The 19,423-nt window shown below is 40.3% G+C and overlaps 1 protein-coding gene across 1 annotated transcript in view; it reads left to right on the forward strand.

Annotated features, from left to right (window-relative positions):
* The first annotated feature begins 6,690 nt into the window (after positions 1 to 6,690).
* fancl (FA complementation group L) overlaps positions 6,691 to 19,423 on the forward strand; it is a 68,299-nt gene continuing 55,566 nt past the window's right edge. The window contains exons 1-6 of the mRNA XM_061838049.1: positions 6,691 to 7,307; positions 7,500 to 7,590; positions 8,148 to 8,206; positions 8,379 to 8,439; positions 9,271 to 9,327; positions 11,547 to 11,644. Of these exons, the coding sequence (XP_061694033.1) occupies positions 7,501 to 7,590; positions 8,148 to 8,206; positions 8,379 to 8,439; positions 9,271 to 9,327; positions 11,547 to 11,644 (365 nt within the window). The 5' untranslated portion in view covers positions 6,691 to 7,307; position 7,500. The remainder of the gene's footprint in view (positions 7,308 to 7,499; positions 7,591 to 8,147; positions 8,207 to 8,378; positions 8,440 to 9,270; positions 9,328 to 11,546; positions 11,645 to 19,423) is intronic.

Raw genomic sequence — 19,423 nt, forward strand, 5'->3', positions numbered from 1 at the left:
CATGTGCATTTTAGGTGTAAGTGGAATTCATGTCCATTTTTAATATTACATTTTGCATTAAGATAGTGTTTTTTTTAAGGAAGTGGTAATACTTATAAAGGGAACATATGAAATTTGGATGGATCTGGGATGCGTATTTTGTTGTGGTTTGTGTGAGAAATGTTACTCCTGAGTTTATTTACAGTTGTCATTTTGTCTTATTCATCACCATACCAAGAGAACCAAAACAACGGTCTGCGCCAAAGCACATTAGGCACTAGTGTAGGAGGGTATCATAGAGAGCACTTTATGAGAAAAGAGGTGCAAACAGATAACAGAGATTAATCATTGACCACAGATTGGATTTCTAAATTGTAAAAATTGGCATTAAATGGAAATTGAGGTGTGTAGTCGGCAATTGATCTTATTTTACATGCAGACACTCCAGGGCTGAGTTAGCTGGCAGCGCCTGTCGTCAGGCAACACTCCAAGCTTTTTTCCACAAGATGCATCTCGATGGAATCAATAGGGCCCTCACAGCATATCATTAGGCATAAGTATTATAATTACTTGTGTTATTAATTTAGCCTTAATACCAGGGATAATATGATGTACAATTCATCCCCATTGAGGACAGCGAAAACAAGATAATCACAAATGCATCTCTTGCGGAAATCAATGTTGAAATGGATATTCCAATAATGCCAAAGCGCTGCACCCGCTATTTTATTCTCATGCATATCCAACAATGATTTTCATTTGCAAAAAAAATATAGAAATATGCCTAATATATTTCACATGGTGCCCAAGTCCCACACAAAACAACATGGATTTGTGTTGCCTTGCAAACAATTTTAATAAAAAGGAATTGATTGGGCATCGAGCAACAAGCCTGTAGGCGTTGAAGCACTAGACCCCAGTGGGTCCAGATCATTAAAGTCCTCAACTGCTGGCGCAAATTTCTTCAATAAGGCTCTGGAACTCATGCTTCAGGGTTTGATTGGGATACAGCCGTGTCAAGCTGTTTGTGGCTGCTATGCAGACCGCAAACGACTCAAGTGTTCTGAAACCAGAGAGCCCGTTTAGCTGAAACATGATAGTTATTTGTAATTGGAAAGATAAATAGTGCAATTCTATCTCATGTTAAATGTGGTTATATGACTAATAAATGGAAATACAGAGGAGTCTGCCCAGACATTGATGCTAAATATCACATTACAAGAATATACAAGGCAATAACTAACGTGACACTCATTACATTTAAAAATGGTATCAATGACTAAGGTCTATCATAGCAGTAAACACCCATTGCTTTGTGTCAAACTTCATCACCATTCTTGGGATTACTACAGTATGTGCATGTCGGCAGATTCATGCAAAGACTTTCTGGAGTCGGGAATCAAAGCTTTGGTACTGCTATACAGTTTTTAATTACCAGGTACTTTATTTATGCTTAGGATTTCAATTTCTTCCTCCAAAGCTGGTAATGATATTCAAAATGCCTGCTGGCAACTGTGAATCCTTATTGTCTGCCGTCTTTCCTTCCCACTAAAATATGAATACCTAGTCTTATATGGCTTATTTGTCCTCCAGTCACTTTGTAAAATCTTTTTTTCTGTGGCACATATATTTTTAAATGTGAACCTCGCTGGAAGGAATGGCAATAAAAGGGTTTTGGGGAGTTTGTGAGGAGGATCAATGTAGAATGTATTATCCTGCACTGCGGAGACTGACTTCAATAATAAAAGAATTGATCCTTTAAAGTGAAGCTTATTCTGGGCCAGCATGGTAAAAGAGGATGGTTCATTATAATACTGCACAGATGAGATGGAGAATCTCAGCAGGCTATTTCACTCCCGACCCCAAACTTGTATATTATTTCAAACCAATGTTAGATTCAGGGTGCAATTACATTGTGAAATTGCGCACATTATGGGGAGCATGTCAAACAATAAAGCCTATGGGATACGCAGGCTAACCAATGGAATGCATTGACAAAGAAGGCAAAAGGATGTTTAAGGAACAGTTCTACAAGGATTGTTTGTGTAACAGGTGATCTCAATTATCTAGATGCACCCGGCAGAAATGAAGAAACAGAAGATTCTAATATTTGTTTTTTTAATTAAATTGGAAAAATAAGCCATGAAACTAACAAGATCACTTCTCAAACTAATCACCTTGACAGGACTTATGTTGCATACTTCCAGTGGTGTCTCAAAATACTGTATACATTGTTGATCAAAGAACTTATATATTTCTATCTACTTAATAAGTCTGTCAATGGTGTAGTGATCAGGATTTTATGGCAGGGCTCCATATAAAGTGTCCTGACAAGTCAGAATTAAAATACTTTAAAACAGGTTTAGTTTTCGCCCGAAAAATGGCTGAAAGTGTTTAAAAATGTTATTCTATGAATTTTAAACTTGTGAGATAATGATGATGACCACAAAAGATTAACATTTTCATTAGTTTCCTGACCTGAAGGGAATTAATCAGAGAAATCATTGAGAGAGTAACAAATTACTTCGTGTGTGTGTGTGTGTGCGTGTGTGGGTGTGTCTGTGCGTGTCTCCAATTCGTTTCTCTCTCTCTCTCTCTCTCTCTCTCTCTCTCTCTCACACACACACACACACAATTCAACAATACTTTGAGAGACTATGGTTATATATTTTCATATTTTTCAGTCAACACTGCACAGTGCAAATATTTTTGAATATCAGGATGAATATAGTCTCACAACTGCAACAATTTTGTTTTCTGACAGAAGACGTGCGTTACACTTCACAGAAAATGAATGCAATGACAGTTGTACAATTTGGAAGCTTCCATTTATCCTTACAAAATGTACAAATATAGATTTGAGTACAATAAATACACCTATGGGGTAAATTAATGTAGCCTGTACCCTGGAGAACAGAAAGTGACTTCAATGTATTTTATCTCTATTTCTGACAGTGCAAGTACCTTCAATATTCAGCATAATCCAACATTAGACAATTGGAGCATATAACCTTTCAAAGTTTTCCTTGTGGTCTGACGCCAACACACACAAAAACACAGACACTAAACCAACTATCCACCTAATGCCCTGGTCACCCATTGATGGATGAGGTGTGTGGGGCCAGGGCTGATACACGCTGCCTGTAATACCATCGACTTTTGTCAGTCAGCAGTCTGGATAGGAATCTTTTATGAGACCTCTAATCCACGGCTAAAACGTCACACACTGCCCTCAGACTTATCTGGAAACACACACACCACAATGATCTCATTGTTTGTGATTTTTTTGACACTGACAAAATAGTTTGGGGGTGTGACACTCATGGTGGGCCCCCAATTCATAAAACCTACTGATGCCCCATCTGCATATAATCGCTCAGAGGTCTCGTATTCCAAAGAAGATAGTTTCAGGAAGTACATGGTTGTAGAAATACTTTTAAAAATTACAGCAAGATTATAGTGACCACTCAAAACAGATAATGAAAGCACAAGTATGCCAGGAAATATATCATTAAATATACACTAAATATATTCAATCAGTCAATAGTTTGGGGAACAAGATGTGTTATTGAGATTCAGATATGTACATGGAAAAGACCAGGACAAAATTGACAGGAATAAAGAATTGGACACTTCTATTCTTTTCTTGCTTCAAACCAAGTGACAAACAGAGATAGACCAAGAGAGAGCCCGCGAGAGAGACACAGAGAGAGAGAGAGAGAGAGAGAGAAAAAGAGAGAGAGAGAGAGAGAGAGAGAGAGGGAGGGAGAGAAAGAGAGACGAATGGTGCAGGACCCATACAGTGTAGTTCCATCTAGCCAATTGCATTCCAGAGAAGTGACCACGGCCAGTGAAAAAAAACAAAGCACCATAGATCATCCCTCATGCAGACGGAGCCCAGCAGCAGAGGCAGAAGAAGTGAGAGCCGTCAGACTTAGAGGCAGAGTTGGAGAAGCAGACCGAGACAGACGACCTGAGAGAGCCTACCACCTATACGCATCTGCTTCTCTTCTATCCTTTCTTGCTTATGTTTTGGTGCAGTTTTTGCAACCGGAATGCCATGAAAGCCGGTCATGCTGCACGCTTGCTGCATTTTCTTTCCAAAGAATGAGACACAGAGGAAGGCTGAGAGAGAAGAGGGAGGGAACTGCTTCCCCTACGGCTACATTGCTACGTGTCCTATAAAACAAATCCTCTGATTGTTCCAATTTTCCAAAGAGAAAAAAAATGCAACACTTACCCAATCCCAGACACAACATCGGGGATCCTTAGAGCCCAGTGTGTACCCATACAGAAAGCTGATAGATTCCTCCAAAACAGATGTGCAAGAAGGGGCTGTGTGATTCTCTCTTTTGTTTGTGAGCTGAAAAGCTAGGTTCTCCTGTTTGGATCAGCTGGCTGTTTGTTGCAGCTTTAAAGCAGGTGGATGACAAAAACATCAATCTCTCCAGGCACATTATGTGTGGCAAGCACACATTGAAGCACGTTTCTCACTGGCTCTGTACAGTTCATTGACACATTCATATTCTCTGCTTGGAATATCACAATCATCTTTATTTGCCAAGTATTTGAAAAACATTCTAGGAATTTGTCTCCGGTAGTTGTAGTATGACAACAGAAAGTCATCTGACAGATTACTTCTGAGATAGAAGTTGAAAAAAACAGTCAGTGGACAATAAAATTAAATATCCAGTGTGATGCCCATTGTGGAAAGGGTACCAGGATTCAAGAAATGCATGCAGTGACTAGTAGTGTGACAATCTGGGACAATGTCGATTGTGCAAATGTTGCTACTCAGGCACGAGTGGCCAGTATTCGTCATCAGCAGATATGTAAGTGATGCACCGTGGCGAGCTCGACTACTACATCGACCGCACAAGTATCGAGTAATTGGGTAGACATAAACGTGACAATAATCTCATGGAAAAATTGCAGAATGTTGCAACGAAATTGTAAATTAACTCGTCGAAAAAAGTTTCTGTGCGCAAGACCCGGGGAGCTCATCTCTCGTGATTGGCCCCTTAAGTCACATGCTATGATGACGTACTCACTGTTCCTCCCGGTTTCTCATGGCACTTGTGTCGCTACCTTCTCCATCGATTTTCCAGGATAATTATACATATCGTCTGGACGTTTAGGTCAATTTGATCAAGCAGACACTCTTCCACGGTCGTCACTGTTATTGTTTTGTTCCTTGTTACGGCAACAAAAGTAAAAACAGCTACCGGAAATGGCCAACTGCTGAAGAAATCCCACCGGAAGCGTCCTCGCCAATACCACTTGTAGCGAACCCTCTGACTTGGAGAAGAACTGCAACACATTTTCAAAACTGAGCGCATGGGTTGCGCTGGTGGAGTATGGAGGCAAACTACGCGCAGGAGACCCGCAGTGACTGGCAGTGACGTCAGTGTGGGTGCTACACGCGCGAGTATAAAGAAGCCTTAAAGCCCAAGTGCCTATAAACATTCTAAAATATATATTGTAATTTAAAATACATATCACATTATTCACTTCAATGTCTATACGAAAAATACATATGAGCAGAAAGCGTGTCATCCATGCGCAAAGTTGCAGAAGTCTCACTTGACATCCAAGTGGTAGGCATATTGCCTGGAACGTGATCAGCAGATGTCACACTGGGACATCCGCCATTGAAAACATGTGGTGGCCCCTATATGAGTCAGAAACAAGAGATTTTGGGATTTTTCCGATGTTCCTTCTGACACAGAAGCTCTTTTCGAAGAAGAGAACAGCTCACCATCAAGTGATCTGACCAGGGCAATGTTACCCTATTGTTTCGAGCTATATTTAGATGATATGCAGATCACTTCTAACTAACAAGACTCCCCGACAGTATAACACAATATGTAGCGTACTCAGCTGTGAGCGACGATAAGACAGTGGCCTGAGCACAACGAGCCGATCACGGCTTCGGCCGGGGTGGCTCATTGCGGCACCAAGCTTCGTCGGCGGTGTTGTTCATGGCGATGGTGCACTCAGCTACGAGCGACGACAACGCCGTAAAGTGCCCGGCTTGGCGCCACAGTGGCTCATCGCGGCGCCGCATTGTTCATGGCGATGGCGCACTCAGCCGCGAGAGACGACAACGCAGTAAAGCGGCCCAGCTCGGCGCCGCGATGAGCCATCCCGGCCGAAGCCGTGATCGGCTCATCGCAGCCTGGGCCTCAGTGGTTCATCACGCACATCGACACATTTAGCACCCCTGACTTACATATGCAAATCTTTTGTTACGTTCTGAGAGGATTACACCCCAGCCCCCCAACTATATTTTTTAGGAGCTCTATACACATCTACCTGTCATTTGGAACCCACAAAGCTCTCGTCCTTTGCACCTGTGCAATCCATTTTTCACGACAAACCGGGTCTTTTGGAAACATATGAAGAGTAAATCCATCCTCCCGAGTGTTCAAAGAATATCCAGCAATACAACGAGCCTGCATTTTGGCTAACACGAAGGAACAAGAGCTACCTTCCAGCAGGTAAAACTAATATAAACATATGAGACCGCCTGAGTGCGTTCCTAGTGAAAATGTCACTTCCTGCTTCTTCTCCAAAACAAATCCCTCGAGAGGATTTTCATGGCAGGAGTTACAAGAAGCCATATACGTCAAAATCATGTTTTGTGGTGAAAAAATGGATGCGTCTATTCCGGCTGCCTTTTTTTTTTTTTTTTTTTTTTTAATGAAAAGCCTACTAAAAATCATGCATTTCATGCCAGTGGAACTTGAAGAAGTCAAGAAGTGGCAAGACGGAAGAAGCTGTCGGAATGTCTACTAGTTTTATTTTGCATGTTTCGGTAGCGCGTAACTTTTATGAGGAATACTAGTCATAGGTGGTAGAAAAATGGATGGATATGGGACATATCGATTGAATCATTATGTAAACGTTTTTTAACTGCAGTGTTAATGTTCAAAGTGAGCATAGTATGACAGTGGGTTAACATAATACGAAATAGACGTTTTTAGGAAAAAAACATTGCTTAGTATTGGTGCGTTGAGAACACCCGAACGTTTTACATAACCTTATTTTAAGTTGTCATTATGGTAGTTGAAAAATGTTTAACATGCAAAGAGAGTTGAACCACTCCTCGAAGTAGGTTCCAGGGCGGATTAAACACGTTTACTAGTACGACAGATTAATTTGTGCGTTTTTTCACGATTTTAGAAAACTAACTACACAAATCAATATAAAAGTTAATCGCTTTGTATTTTACAAAATTTCCCGGTGTGTTCCTAAACGCACCTCGGTGACGTTGACTGTTTTGATGATAATGGCGGGACGCACAGTTTACTTCCTCGATTTACAAGGTTAGTCGTAAAACAAAGCACGTTACTCATAAAGTGTATTATTGTTACTATTTAAAAACCAGGTGAGAGTATCCGTCGTTTATAGTTGAGGACGGCCGAGAGACAAAAGACTATTTACGCGACGCGTTCGTGCCACTGTTAGCATTAGGTACAGAAGTTCCCTCGAGGTTTGACAGATGATTCTAAGTTTAGGATGATGGCGTCTCTCTTGGCAAAAGACAATCCACTTCTTTTACCCCTGAACGTGGAGAAAACGGTCTATGATGGATTCATCACTGTCCAGGTACGTCAATGTCAACAAGTTGTAGCGATCGAACAGAGATTCTGTTCTGTGCATTATCGCTTTACTTTCTGTCCAGCGTACTGTGCTTGACACGACTTTTTAAGTTTCAAGTGGGCTGCTCTGTAAGGGTTGTTGTTACTTGGAGGACCTAACCAATACTTTAATGCGGCTCTTGGCTTTTTGACTGCATCACACATTTTCCCGTTTTCTGTTGATAATTTCTGGCGTTTTCTTTCCCTCCTTTTTATTGCCAAGGTATGTATGTATTCTTACTATTCTAGTGTTCATTCTAGTCAATCATTTGTAGCATGTCCAATTAATTACTCACTCAATCTATGTGAAGCAATTTACTTACTGTAACATGGAAGATGCAAATGATAAAAAAATCTCAATTTATGTAAACACCACTTAACCAAGTTGGATAAAAATTAAAAATTTCAAGGCTTATTATTTGAAAATATAGATTATAAATCATTTGTGTGAAAAGGATATTAAAAAAAACGATATATATTCGAACTGAACAGGTAATTTAGCTTTATTTATTTTATTTTTTACAGGAAAAAGACCTGAGATTGAGAATAGATCTATCACCAGATCGCCAACTAAAAAAGGCCAAGTATAAATGATCACTTATGTATTGTTAGTATAAATCATCTGGATTATGTTAATTTTAACAAATGAATTAATCTTATTCAGACACAGTTTGACTTGGGTGTACTAATGGGACAGGTCAAATGTATCTTTTTTTGCTCATCTGTAGGTATAAATATCTATTCTGGTTTTTATAGGTTCCATTGCTGCTGGAAGTTAAAACACCTGCTGCATGGGTATGAACACATTGTAAAGCAGGTAATACAGTATCTAACACCACCACACATTTCTCCATGCAATGTCTCCCAACATTTATTGAGCCATGGCACATATTTTACATTAGCGAAAACTCACAGTACATCACCAAACAAAAATATCTGGAAAATGATAAACTGAAGTCATGATGCTTGCATCTCAATTTACTCACATTTATTTAAATGTGAAATACTTATATTCTATGAATAACAGCAAGTTAATTTCCTAATTTTGCAGTCTAGTAAAAGAGCATTTAATTATTTTGCCTCTCACTTACGAAAATAGATGGACAAAGATACATTGTTGCTTTAAATGACAAATAGTTTTTGACCAATCAAGTGAAATTTGATTATTTTCCATCGTACACCTAGTGATCTCTCATGGCACATTAACGTACCGCAGTGCAGAGGTTAAGAATCACTGCATTACAGTGCACATAATATACTGGCCAATAATCTTTGATTGATTTTTTTTTTTTTTGTCTGAGTCATTTTACATCTTTTGTGTTGACTGTGTCATACCTGGCATTGTTCCTGTACAGCCATCAGGCAGACTTCACTCAGAAGCCGAGAAAAATATTTTTCACTGTTTAATTAACACCGCCTGGAAAATGTCCCTATTTGTTATGTGGTCCCTGAGGGTTATTTGCATGAGATTGATATTTCACCTCGGGCTGCAAAGTTCATTATTTTCGCAGCCTCTAAGCTATCATTAATTATGAAAGGAAGTGGCAGCTCCCATTAATCACAAACATGTGTTTGATTTGAATGGCTGGTTTAAAAAAAATGCCACTTTATTATCTTGGCGTTCAAGAATGTCATCCTTCTCTTGCAGAGGCTACATCAGTCTACTGATCTTGTTAGTTTCATTCTGGAACTGAAAACTGTCTTGGTAAGCAACGACAATGATATACAGTATTGGTTATTTACAGTTAGCCTTTTTGATGTTTGTTTATGAAAAAAAGTTCATGGGACTCACAGTGTTGATCACATTGATCTCGATGAGTAGATTTAACTGAACATAATTCTGGGAAATTAATGATCAGTTTCGATACATCTATTTATTTTTACGAATTAAGTTGATGATGCAGTGTAAAGAAGTGTTGTGCATTGTTGTTACTCTTGTCTCTGTTATTGACACTTGCAAATCAGTCCCCTTTCGACGAAATTCTCTGTTTTGAAATCATAATACTCCATTTACATAATTCGTATTGATCTGATGAGTTTTCCGGGGGGGGGGGATCATTGATGTCATAAGCTGTTTCATACTCCTTGATCGCTGGCAGCAAAATCTATTCCACACATCCACCATCCACATGCAAATGGAATTTCTTAGCATTGCTCCATGGCAGACTTAAAATGTGAGTGCATTGGCCTCAGAATGTGCCATGTGCTTTCGGGACCTGCTTTGGATATGTCACAGGAGTTGACGAGACCAGAAAAAAATACTTTTGCGTATTTTGTTGTTTAGAATTAATGGTACTTTTGAGGCATTTAAAAAAAAGAAAAGAAAAGCTTGTGGTTCCGATTTCCCGGACGACCTTAAAAATTCCGCCGACCCTAGTATTTTTAAACCACGTTATAAATATGTCAGGGGCATGGTCCTCTACGCCCACACGTGCATTTGCAGAAGCACAAAGTTAAGTTGGGTGTTTGACAGCGTAGTGTACCACTTCATCTTGCACGCTGATTACATTATGTATTTAAGGCTTGTTTTACATGCCACTTGTTGCCAGATCATTGTGTGTGTGTGCATGTGCGTTCAGGAGGGTCAGCTAGCATAACTGTGTTGTCCCATGTCATAGCGTTACTGAGCCATATTAAGTCAAGTTACATTTTCATGTTTTGCCATGTCTGATTTGTGAAATTCTTTCATTATTTTTGGACTAAGAGAGAACCTAAATAAACAAGAACTGACAAGAAAATAGCGGCACCATGTGCTGGAGACAGAGTAAAAATTCATCCATCCATTTTCCTATCCGCTTATCCTCACAAGGCTCAGGCAAGTGCTGGAGCTTATCCTAGCTGTCAACAGGCAGGAGGTCGGGTACACCCTTAACAGGTTGCAGGGCACATGGACAGAGAAGATGCATACTCCACACAGGCGGGGCCAGGATTGAACCCTAGACCTCAGAACTGTGAGGCCACCACTTTACAGCTGCGCCTATGTGCTGCCAGAGTAAAAATATGTTGTAAATAAAAAAACTACCTACCGACCCTAGTTCTGAAATGTACGAAATCCGAACCACAACATTATTTTTTGGGTGAATCTAAATGTCACTTGCTACTTTTAGTGATCAGTTATTGTTTCTTAATCAAATATTTCGTGCGCGGGACAATGACTTCGACAGCATTGAGCGCTGTTTGCCCCAGTCCAATTTTAACACAAATAAATTACTATTTACTCAGTACTTGAGGAATTATTTCTATGTACTTTTTACTCAAGTAATTTTTTGGAGGACTACTTTTCCTTGAGTCACATAATTGTGAAGTAACAGTACTCCTACTTGAGTACAATATTTGGCTAGTCTCCTCTGGAGTGGAGGTCCTCTATTGCTACTTTTAACCTTTAGCCTTGGTCTTTTGTAGTTTCACGTTTAAGTGCTGCGGGTCATGGACCTGATTGTGGTCCTCCTGGAACCCCAAAGCACACGTAACATCGACAAGAACTAAGCCACTACTATACATCGTGTATAAATTTCGAAACGTGGCTACAATTATCTTATTTGTTTACAGATGCTATTGTTGAATGTATGAAACGATGGAGCAATGCTAGGGTTTATGTCACCATACAGATTGAACTAACTTCAAATTCCAAAATGACCAATAAAACCAGAATTGCTTTTCCAGAATGACTGTTTTTAAATTCATGTTGCACAACTTGAAGCAGCCATCAGCTGCAGGTGGAGATGGGCATGGCTGAAGTTGGAGGCCAGAACAAAGAAGCAAATAAATGATGCAAATTACATTTTAATGTTAATTTTTATATTAAAATGTACTTGAATAGTGTAAATGACTCCCGGGGATCCCTGTTGACATCCTCAATGTTTTTTTTTTTTTTTTTTGCCACCTATCCCACAACTTTGATGTTTGCATGTGTGATTATTGCAGGAAGTGTGTTTAAAAAATCATCCGCTGTGCAACTCCATTCCGCCTCCACATTACTACTCTCAACTCATCTTGGAAATGGAAACCCTCGGTTGGGACAAGTGAGTGAGCCCTATTTGATAAAGCACATGACAAATACAGCTGCTATTATCTTTCAAAGAAAACAGAGTACTTGAGGTGGTTAATTTACAACTACTACTACTCTTAAACATAATGCTCTTTTTTCCGGTATATGGGTAGAGATTGAGAGGGAAACTGCTGTTTAGTCTGATAGGGGAAACTTAAAGTTGCATCTTTATTAACTCGTTTTTTTTTTTGTATTTGCTAAAGCAAGCAGACAAATTTCAGATTACACTCAAAATAATGCCGATGTCCAGTCCAATCACGCATGTTTGTATTTATAGTTAATTAATGTTAATGTCGCAAAAATTGATACATCTTATTTTAAATAGATTGAATTACTATAATTTGATAGACTGTCCTTAAGTTTCTTTTCTTTATACGCTGTGTGAAAACACTTGATATCATTTCCCATAGAAATCTTATATAACCTAATCTCTGGAAAAGATATCGATTTCATCCTTTTTCTTTTTTTCACCCAAGTGGCTATTTGGGGAACTTCTACTGAAATAAAAACAGGGTGTCAGGAGATGTGACTATAGATATTAAGGAAATAAAGTAAATGTACTGTACTGATAATAATGTTTGGAACTTTTGCATCTGATCCCAAGAGGAAAGATTATTTGTAACTGTGTCAAACTGTGAATAATTGGAGTAACATCCACTGCTGTGTTCTCCTAGTATTCTATTCTGCTCGCCTGGAACAACCTAATGCCACACTAACAAATGGCTCTTAATGACTCCCTTATTTTTAGTTAGTGAGTTGTAGTTAAATCCTGTTCATATTTAATAACTGTCAGCACAGGTGTTGTGACGGGCACTGTAAATAGCACTGACTTCTCAGGAGGAGTGTAGGGGCAGAATAGAGATATCGCTTCTTCTCCTGCCTGGATTAAGCCTTGACTAACACACTAATTTTCCACTTTGGTCTTAATGACCACAGTGACAATTATGATATTAGTAAAATGCAAATAGCTCTAAGTGAACACTCAGGTTTTAATAGAAGGGAGTGAAGATATGCTGGAAATGGGACCAACATCATTTTCAATGTAGAGGTATGGTTATGAGACATTATACACAGTGGGCCTCAATCTCCAAAGCACTTGAGATTCGCTTAGCATCTTAATTGGCACAGCCTGTGTTAATAGCACTGTTTTTTTTTTTTTTTTTGCTGATTGGACCAGGTAAATGTTGTGCTCTTGTTCCAGTCTATATTACTTTCGACGTGTGTCTCCATTTGTGCATTTTCAGAGTATGGCCCTTTTAAATGATTAAAAATGACATACCATGTGGTAATTAATGAAACATGAGGCCAAAGTAGGTTGGCTGTTGTCATTCAGTGGCCCAAAAACATGACTGATTCTTTACCCCAAAGTTTTTATGACCCTACTTCTCATCTTTCTTGTCTTGAGAAAGTTGGTAGTGTTCTGTTAAACTAAATGCGCTTCCCGTGCTCAACTAGATGAGTGACAGTGGCTACATGATAGATAATACTCTCGTTTTGTGTGTGTGTGTTTTTTTTTTAATCTATAACATTCAGAATCCTCTTTATTCGGCAAGTATCTCAAAAACACACAAGAAATTTGTCTCCGGTAGTTAGTGTGTGTGTGTGTATGTATATATATATATATATATATATATATATTATATATATATATATATATATATATATATATATATATATATTTTTTTTTTTTTTGGGAATAATTGTGCAAAATGATACTCCTCTAGCAATTAGAGTAGTTTCAAATGACTAATAGAACAATAGTCTGGTGCACCGTTGTGCAAATGGCGCAGGAACTTCAATAAATTTATGGAGTTTAAAGTGACTAGTAGTGCGATTATCTGGGACAATGTCAATTGTGCAAATGGTGTCGATACCTCTCAAGCATATGAGTGTTGCAGTAGACCAGTATTGGTCAGCAACAGACATGCAAGTAGCGCAGGGGGGCAAGACTACAACTACAGTGAATGTACAAGTAATGTATAATTGGCTGACAGAGATGTGACTACAATCTCAAGACAAATTTGGAAGCATGTTACAATGGAATTATAAATTAAATGCTTAAGAAGTTAATGGCAAGAGGAAAGAAGCTGTTGAAATGTCTGCTTCTATTAGTTTGCATTGATCGATTACACTTACACGAGGGAAGGAGCTGGAAGAGGTGATGACCAGGATGTGAAGGGACTTAAACAATTTTGCATGCTGTGGTCATATTTCTGGAAGGCTGCAAGTCCTCAAGGGTGGGTCAAGGGGAACCGGCAATTTTTTCATTAATTTTAATTGTCAATTGAAGTCTGAGTTTGTTTTTTTTGTAGCGACACCAAACCAAACACTAATGTGGTGACCACAAGACCGATTCAATGACTGCTGTGGAGGACTGGGAACTAGAGCTGGTATGGCAGGTTGTGCTCTCACAGAAGCCAAAAGAAGTAGATCCTTTGCTTGGCCTTTTTGAGGATGACGTGAATGTTGATCACCCACTTTAGGTCCTGAGAGATTGTAATTCCCTGGACTTTGAAAGTCTCGATAATTGACACTGTGAAGAACAGCTACGGTAAAGAATGCCTTCTTAATTCCACGATTATCGCTACACTTTTGAGTGTATTCAGCTCCAGCTTGTGTCAGCTGAACCATAGCTCCAGCCATGCCATTTCCTGTCTATATCTAGACACGTCAGTGTCTTTGATGAGGCCAATGACTGTGGTACCATCTGCAGACTTCAGGAGTTTGACTTCCAGGTGGATTAAGATGCAGTCTTTTGTGTATAGAGAAAAGAGGAGCGGAGCGATGACACAACCTTGGGGTGCCCTGGTGCTGGTGGTGTGTGTAGATGAGGTGGGTTACTCCAGGCTCACCTGCTGTATCCTGTCCATCACGAAGCTATAAATCCACCGGCAGATGGCATGCGAGATGCTAAGCTGGAGAAGCTGGGAGCAGAGGGGTTTGTGGATGTTTGTGTTGAATAAAGTGATGAAGTCAGCGAACAGGATCCTTGTATAGGGCCCATGTCTCGGCGTGTTCCAGGATAAAGTACAGTCCCATGTTGGCTGTGTCATTCACAGACCTGTTTGGTCAGGAGGCAAACTGCAGTGGGTCCAACAGGAGACATGCGATGCTCTTGAGATAGTCCCGCACGAGGAGTTCAAAGGACTTCATGACCATAGATGTCAGAGAGACAGGCCTATAGAAATTCAAATCCGAGATTGCAGGTTGCTTAGAGACTGGAGGTTGAGTATTTGAAACATGCTGGTACACACAGTTCAAGAGATGCATTGAAGCTCTGTGTGAAGACTGGAGCGACCAGGTCTGTGCATACTTTGAGGCTGGATGGAGACACAAGGTCTGGGCCTCATGCTTTGTTGATCTTTTCTTGTTTGAAGATACATCTCGTACCCTGTTCACAGGTGGTCACTGCAGGAGGTGGAGTAAGAGGTATGATCGTGGTAGGTTGGGTGAGTGTGGGTGTGAAAGTGTCCTTTCTTGAATCTGTAATAGAAGGTGTTCAAGTTGTTGGCTAGTCCTTTATTGTTCCCAATATGGGGGGATGGTTGCTTGCAATTGGTTAGTAATTTTAAAGCCCTCTTTATACTCCCGACCCTGCCAACAACAACTGCATTGCACCATACGATCGACGCATTGGTCTGCACACCCCTTATGCATCAGTTGATAGGCACACAGCAAAAATAGTTGCTGCGCGTAGAATGACGCAGAGATTTTGTCTTATCATGGGCCCATTTTTGTCACGTGCTGTGATGACGTACTCAGCATTCGCCTTGATTCTACACAACATCCACGCAGCCTCCTTCTTGATCTGTTTTGCAGAATTATTCCACATATAGAGAACGTATGTTAAACGTTAAATGGGCACAAACCAGTGCAATCTGTAGGCCGGTCCCAAGCCTGGATAAATGCAGAGGGTTGCGTCAGGAAGGGCATCCGGCGTAAAAACTGTGCCAGACAAATATGAACGTTCGTCTAAAAAATCCCATATCGGATCGGCGGTGGCCTGGGTTAACAACGCCCGTCCCCGGCACTGCTAACCTGCAGGGCGTCGGTGGAAATTCAGCTACTGTGGGTCGAAGATAAAGAAGAGGAGGAAACCAGATCCGTTGTCAGAAGAAAAAGAGGAATGCACAGAGCCTCCAACTGAGTGTAGGGACTTTGAATGTTGGGACTATGACAGGAAAAGCTCAGGAGTTGGTTGACACAATGGTTAGGAGAAAGGTTGATATACTGTGCATCCAAGCGAGTAGGTGGAAAGGTAGTAAGGCTAGAGGTTGAGGAGCAGTGTTTAAATTATTCTACCACGGAGTAGATGGGACGAGAAATGGAGTAGGGGTTATTTTAAAGGAAGAGCTGGCTAAGAATGTTTTGGAGGTGAAAAGAGTATTAGATCGAGGTATGAGACTAAAATTTGAAATTGAGGGTGTTATGTATAATGTGGTTAGCGGCTAAGCCCCACAGGTAGGATGTGATCTAGAGTTGAAAGAGAAATTCTGGAAGGTAATACATGAAGTAGTTCTGAGCATCCCAGACATTGAGAGAGTTGTGATTGGTCCAGATTGTAATGGACATATTGGTAAAGGAAACAGGGGCGATGAAGAAGTGATGGGTAAGTATGGCATCCTGGAAAGGAACTTTGAGGGACAGATGGTGGTGGACTTTGCAAAAAGGATGGAGATGGCTGTAATGAACACTTATTTCCAGAAGAGGGAGGAACATATAGTGACCTACAAGAGCGGCGGTAGAAGCACGTAGGTGGATTATATTTTGTGCAGATGATATCATCTGAAGGAGATTACTGGCTGTAAAGTAGGGATCGCAACTGGTTACAAATAACCGGTTATAACCGGTTTTCGTTTTTTTTAAACCGAAATCGTAATCGGACTTTCGAAATCGGTTAAAATTTCCAATCATTTCTTCCGGTTCTGGTATTCCACATTGCGCTATTTTTTTTTCAACATCATTTCCACTTTTTTCAAATTTCGCTGTTAGAGTAAAGTTGGACTCAAAAGAACATTCAGTTAAATCAAAGAAACATCAAACATGGCATTGAGGAAACACTCCTAAGTATGGGAGAACTTTGCAAGAAGTAAAGAATCGAAAGATGAAAGTGAGTCCAATTTATGTAAGAAGCTTATCAAGTGTGGAGGGGGATCGACGTCTTCCATGGCTGCTCATGTCGAGAAGGTACGCGGCTTGAAGTTGTGTGATGATAAAGACTCAAAAGTTGCAAGAGTTGAGGGTGCGTGTAGTATTGATAAATATCTACTGAAAAAAATCAATGAACGAAGAAGTCTCAAAGTTTGCACCTATGGACGGCTTGTCCTTGAATGCAATTGCTAATTCTGAATTTATTCAGAGAAATCTTCGGGCTCAAAAACATAATTATGACAAACCTCCCCCCTCATGTGGAAACACTGTTAAGGCGATGCTGTATTCATTCTTTCAAACCAAAAAAAATGAACTCACGAAATATTTCAATAACAAAACACAAAACGGTCATAGATATTCCATCACGCTGGATGAGTACACTGCAATTCAAAACAAGCGTTTTATGAATATTAACGTTCATTCCAAGGACGAACATTGGTCCTTAGGATTAGTCCAGATAGATTGATCCCTTGACGCTAACAAAGCCGCCCAGACTGTTGGGAAACATTTGTTAGACTTTGGACTCGACGTCCAGAAGGACATCGTGGGCTGCACCACAGACGGTGCCGCTGTCATGGTCAAGTTTGGACGTGAGGTTACCCCCGACCATCAACAATGCATTGCCCAGTCTTCCCACCCAAATCGTGACACCAAAGTGGACATGTCCAAAGAATTCAAGGCTTACGAGTCCAGTTTGACCAGAAGTCCCATCTTCGAATGTCTATTTAATGCCTTGTTAACATTTAAGCCGACCAGCGTGCAGTCCGAACGGGCCTTTTCAATCGCAGGACAATTTGCCACAAAATCAAGAGCAAGACTGTCAAGGAAAACCTTACACGTTATGTGCTTTCTTAAAGACTTAAGAAATCCAGCAAGCCTTAAATAGCTCATTTTCTTTAACTGTTCTGTGTAGAGTAATCCGTATGATAATTTTCAGAACTTAATGTACCATACATTACAATTTTTCAACTGAGTTTGTTTTGTCAAACGTTTTAATTTTTCTACCGTGTATATTTTTCCTATACGGCGCTCCCCCCACCTCATGAGACATGCCGAGGAGGGCAATGGTGATCGGTTAGTGTGCAACTGTAACATGCAAAATATTTTGTATTCGCAGTATATACAAATGTTCTAAATGTATGAGGCTATGTGTGTTAATTTTTTTAGGCTATTTTTGGTAAAGTTGTTGATGGTTGAAATGATTGATAAACTTTAAGCAATCATTTATAATAGTATGTGTGCTATTACGAATTTACGATTATATACTGCTGGTATTCTGGTACTAGACATACTTGTAAGAAATAAAGAACATGAGAGATCAATTTATTATCTGTAACAATATTCAAATTTCAAACAGTGAATGTTGGACGTGGGCTGGAAATACCCCTCAAGAATTGGACGCCCTCGGATGACCGCCAACCCTGGCAAGCTGTTCCCTGTTGGTATACTTTCATGCCCTTTCTGAAAGTCCAAAAGAAGAATATTAACATTAAAACATTTTTACAAAAAAAAAAAAAGGAAAATTTAACTTACACGAGTGCGTTGTTGAAAGCCACATTCAACACGCTTGTTTGTCAAATATTGTATACAAACTACCCCATTACCGCGGAGTAAATTAACGATCGATGGTGTAGCGCCGGAGAAAAGGAGTCGGAGGCAGAGTGTCGGACACAGGAACAAAACTTGTTTTATTGGCAGACGTCAAAATACTACTCGCATAACAAGGGGAACTCTGTGAACTCGTCAATCCGGAAGAGCAACAACAAAAACAGTCCGTGCGGAACCCCGTGGCCCAACTTGAGGTCCCGCGGGTGAATTATGTAAACACCACAATGATACCGTAAAACCGGTTAATCGTTTTTTTGCTACAGCTGTTCGGTTAAAACCAGTTATGAAATTAAGCGTTTTTTTGTGATCCCTACTGTAAAGTAATGGTAGGGGGGAGTGTAGCTCGACTGCATCGGATGGTGGTGTGTAGGATGACTCTGGTGGTGGGTAGGAAGATTAAGAAGACAAACGTAGAGCAGTGAACCATGTGGTGGAAGCTGAGAAAGTTGTGCGGCCTTTCGGAAAGAGGTGAGACAGGCTCTCGATGAACATCAGAAGCTCCCGGAAGACTGGACTACGACAGCTCTGAGCCCTTTCCTGTTTGCAGTGGTAATGTATAGGCTGACAGATGAGGTTAGATTGGAATTCCCTTGGACGATGATCTTCGCAGATTATATTGTGATATGCAGTGGAAGCAGGGACCATGCAGAGGAACAATTTGAAAGATGGAGACATGCACTGGAAAGTAGAGGAATGAAGATTAGCCAAAGTAAAACAGAATATATGTGCGTGAATGAGAAAGGTGGAGGGGGAAGAGTGAGGCTACAGGGAGAAGAGATAGCGAGGGTGGAGGACTTCAAATATTTAGGGTCAACAATCCAGAGGAATGGTGAGTGTGGTAAGGAAGCGAAGAAACGGGCCCAAGCAGGTTGGAAATGCTGGCGGAAGGTGTCTGGTGTGTTATGTGACAGAAGAGTCTCTGCTAGGACGAAGGGCAAAGTTTACAAAACAGTGGTGAGGCCGGCCATGATGTACGGATTAGAGACGGTGGCAC

This window comes from Syngnathoides biaculeatus, chromosome 12 (genome assembly GCF_019802595.1).
Source record: "Syngnathoides biaculeatus isolate LvHL_M chromosome 12, ASM1980259v1, whole genome shotgun sequence".
In the NCBI taxonomy this organism is placed as follows: domain Eukaryota; kingdom Metazoa; phylum Chordata; class Actinopteri; order Syngnathiformes; family Syngnathidae; genus Syngnathoides; species Syngnathoides biaculeatus.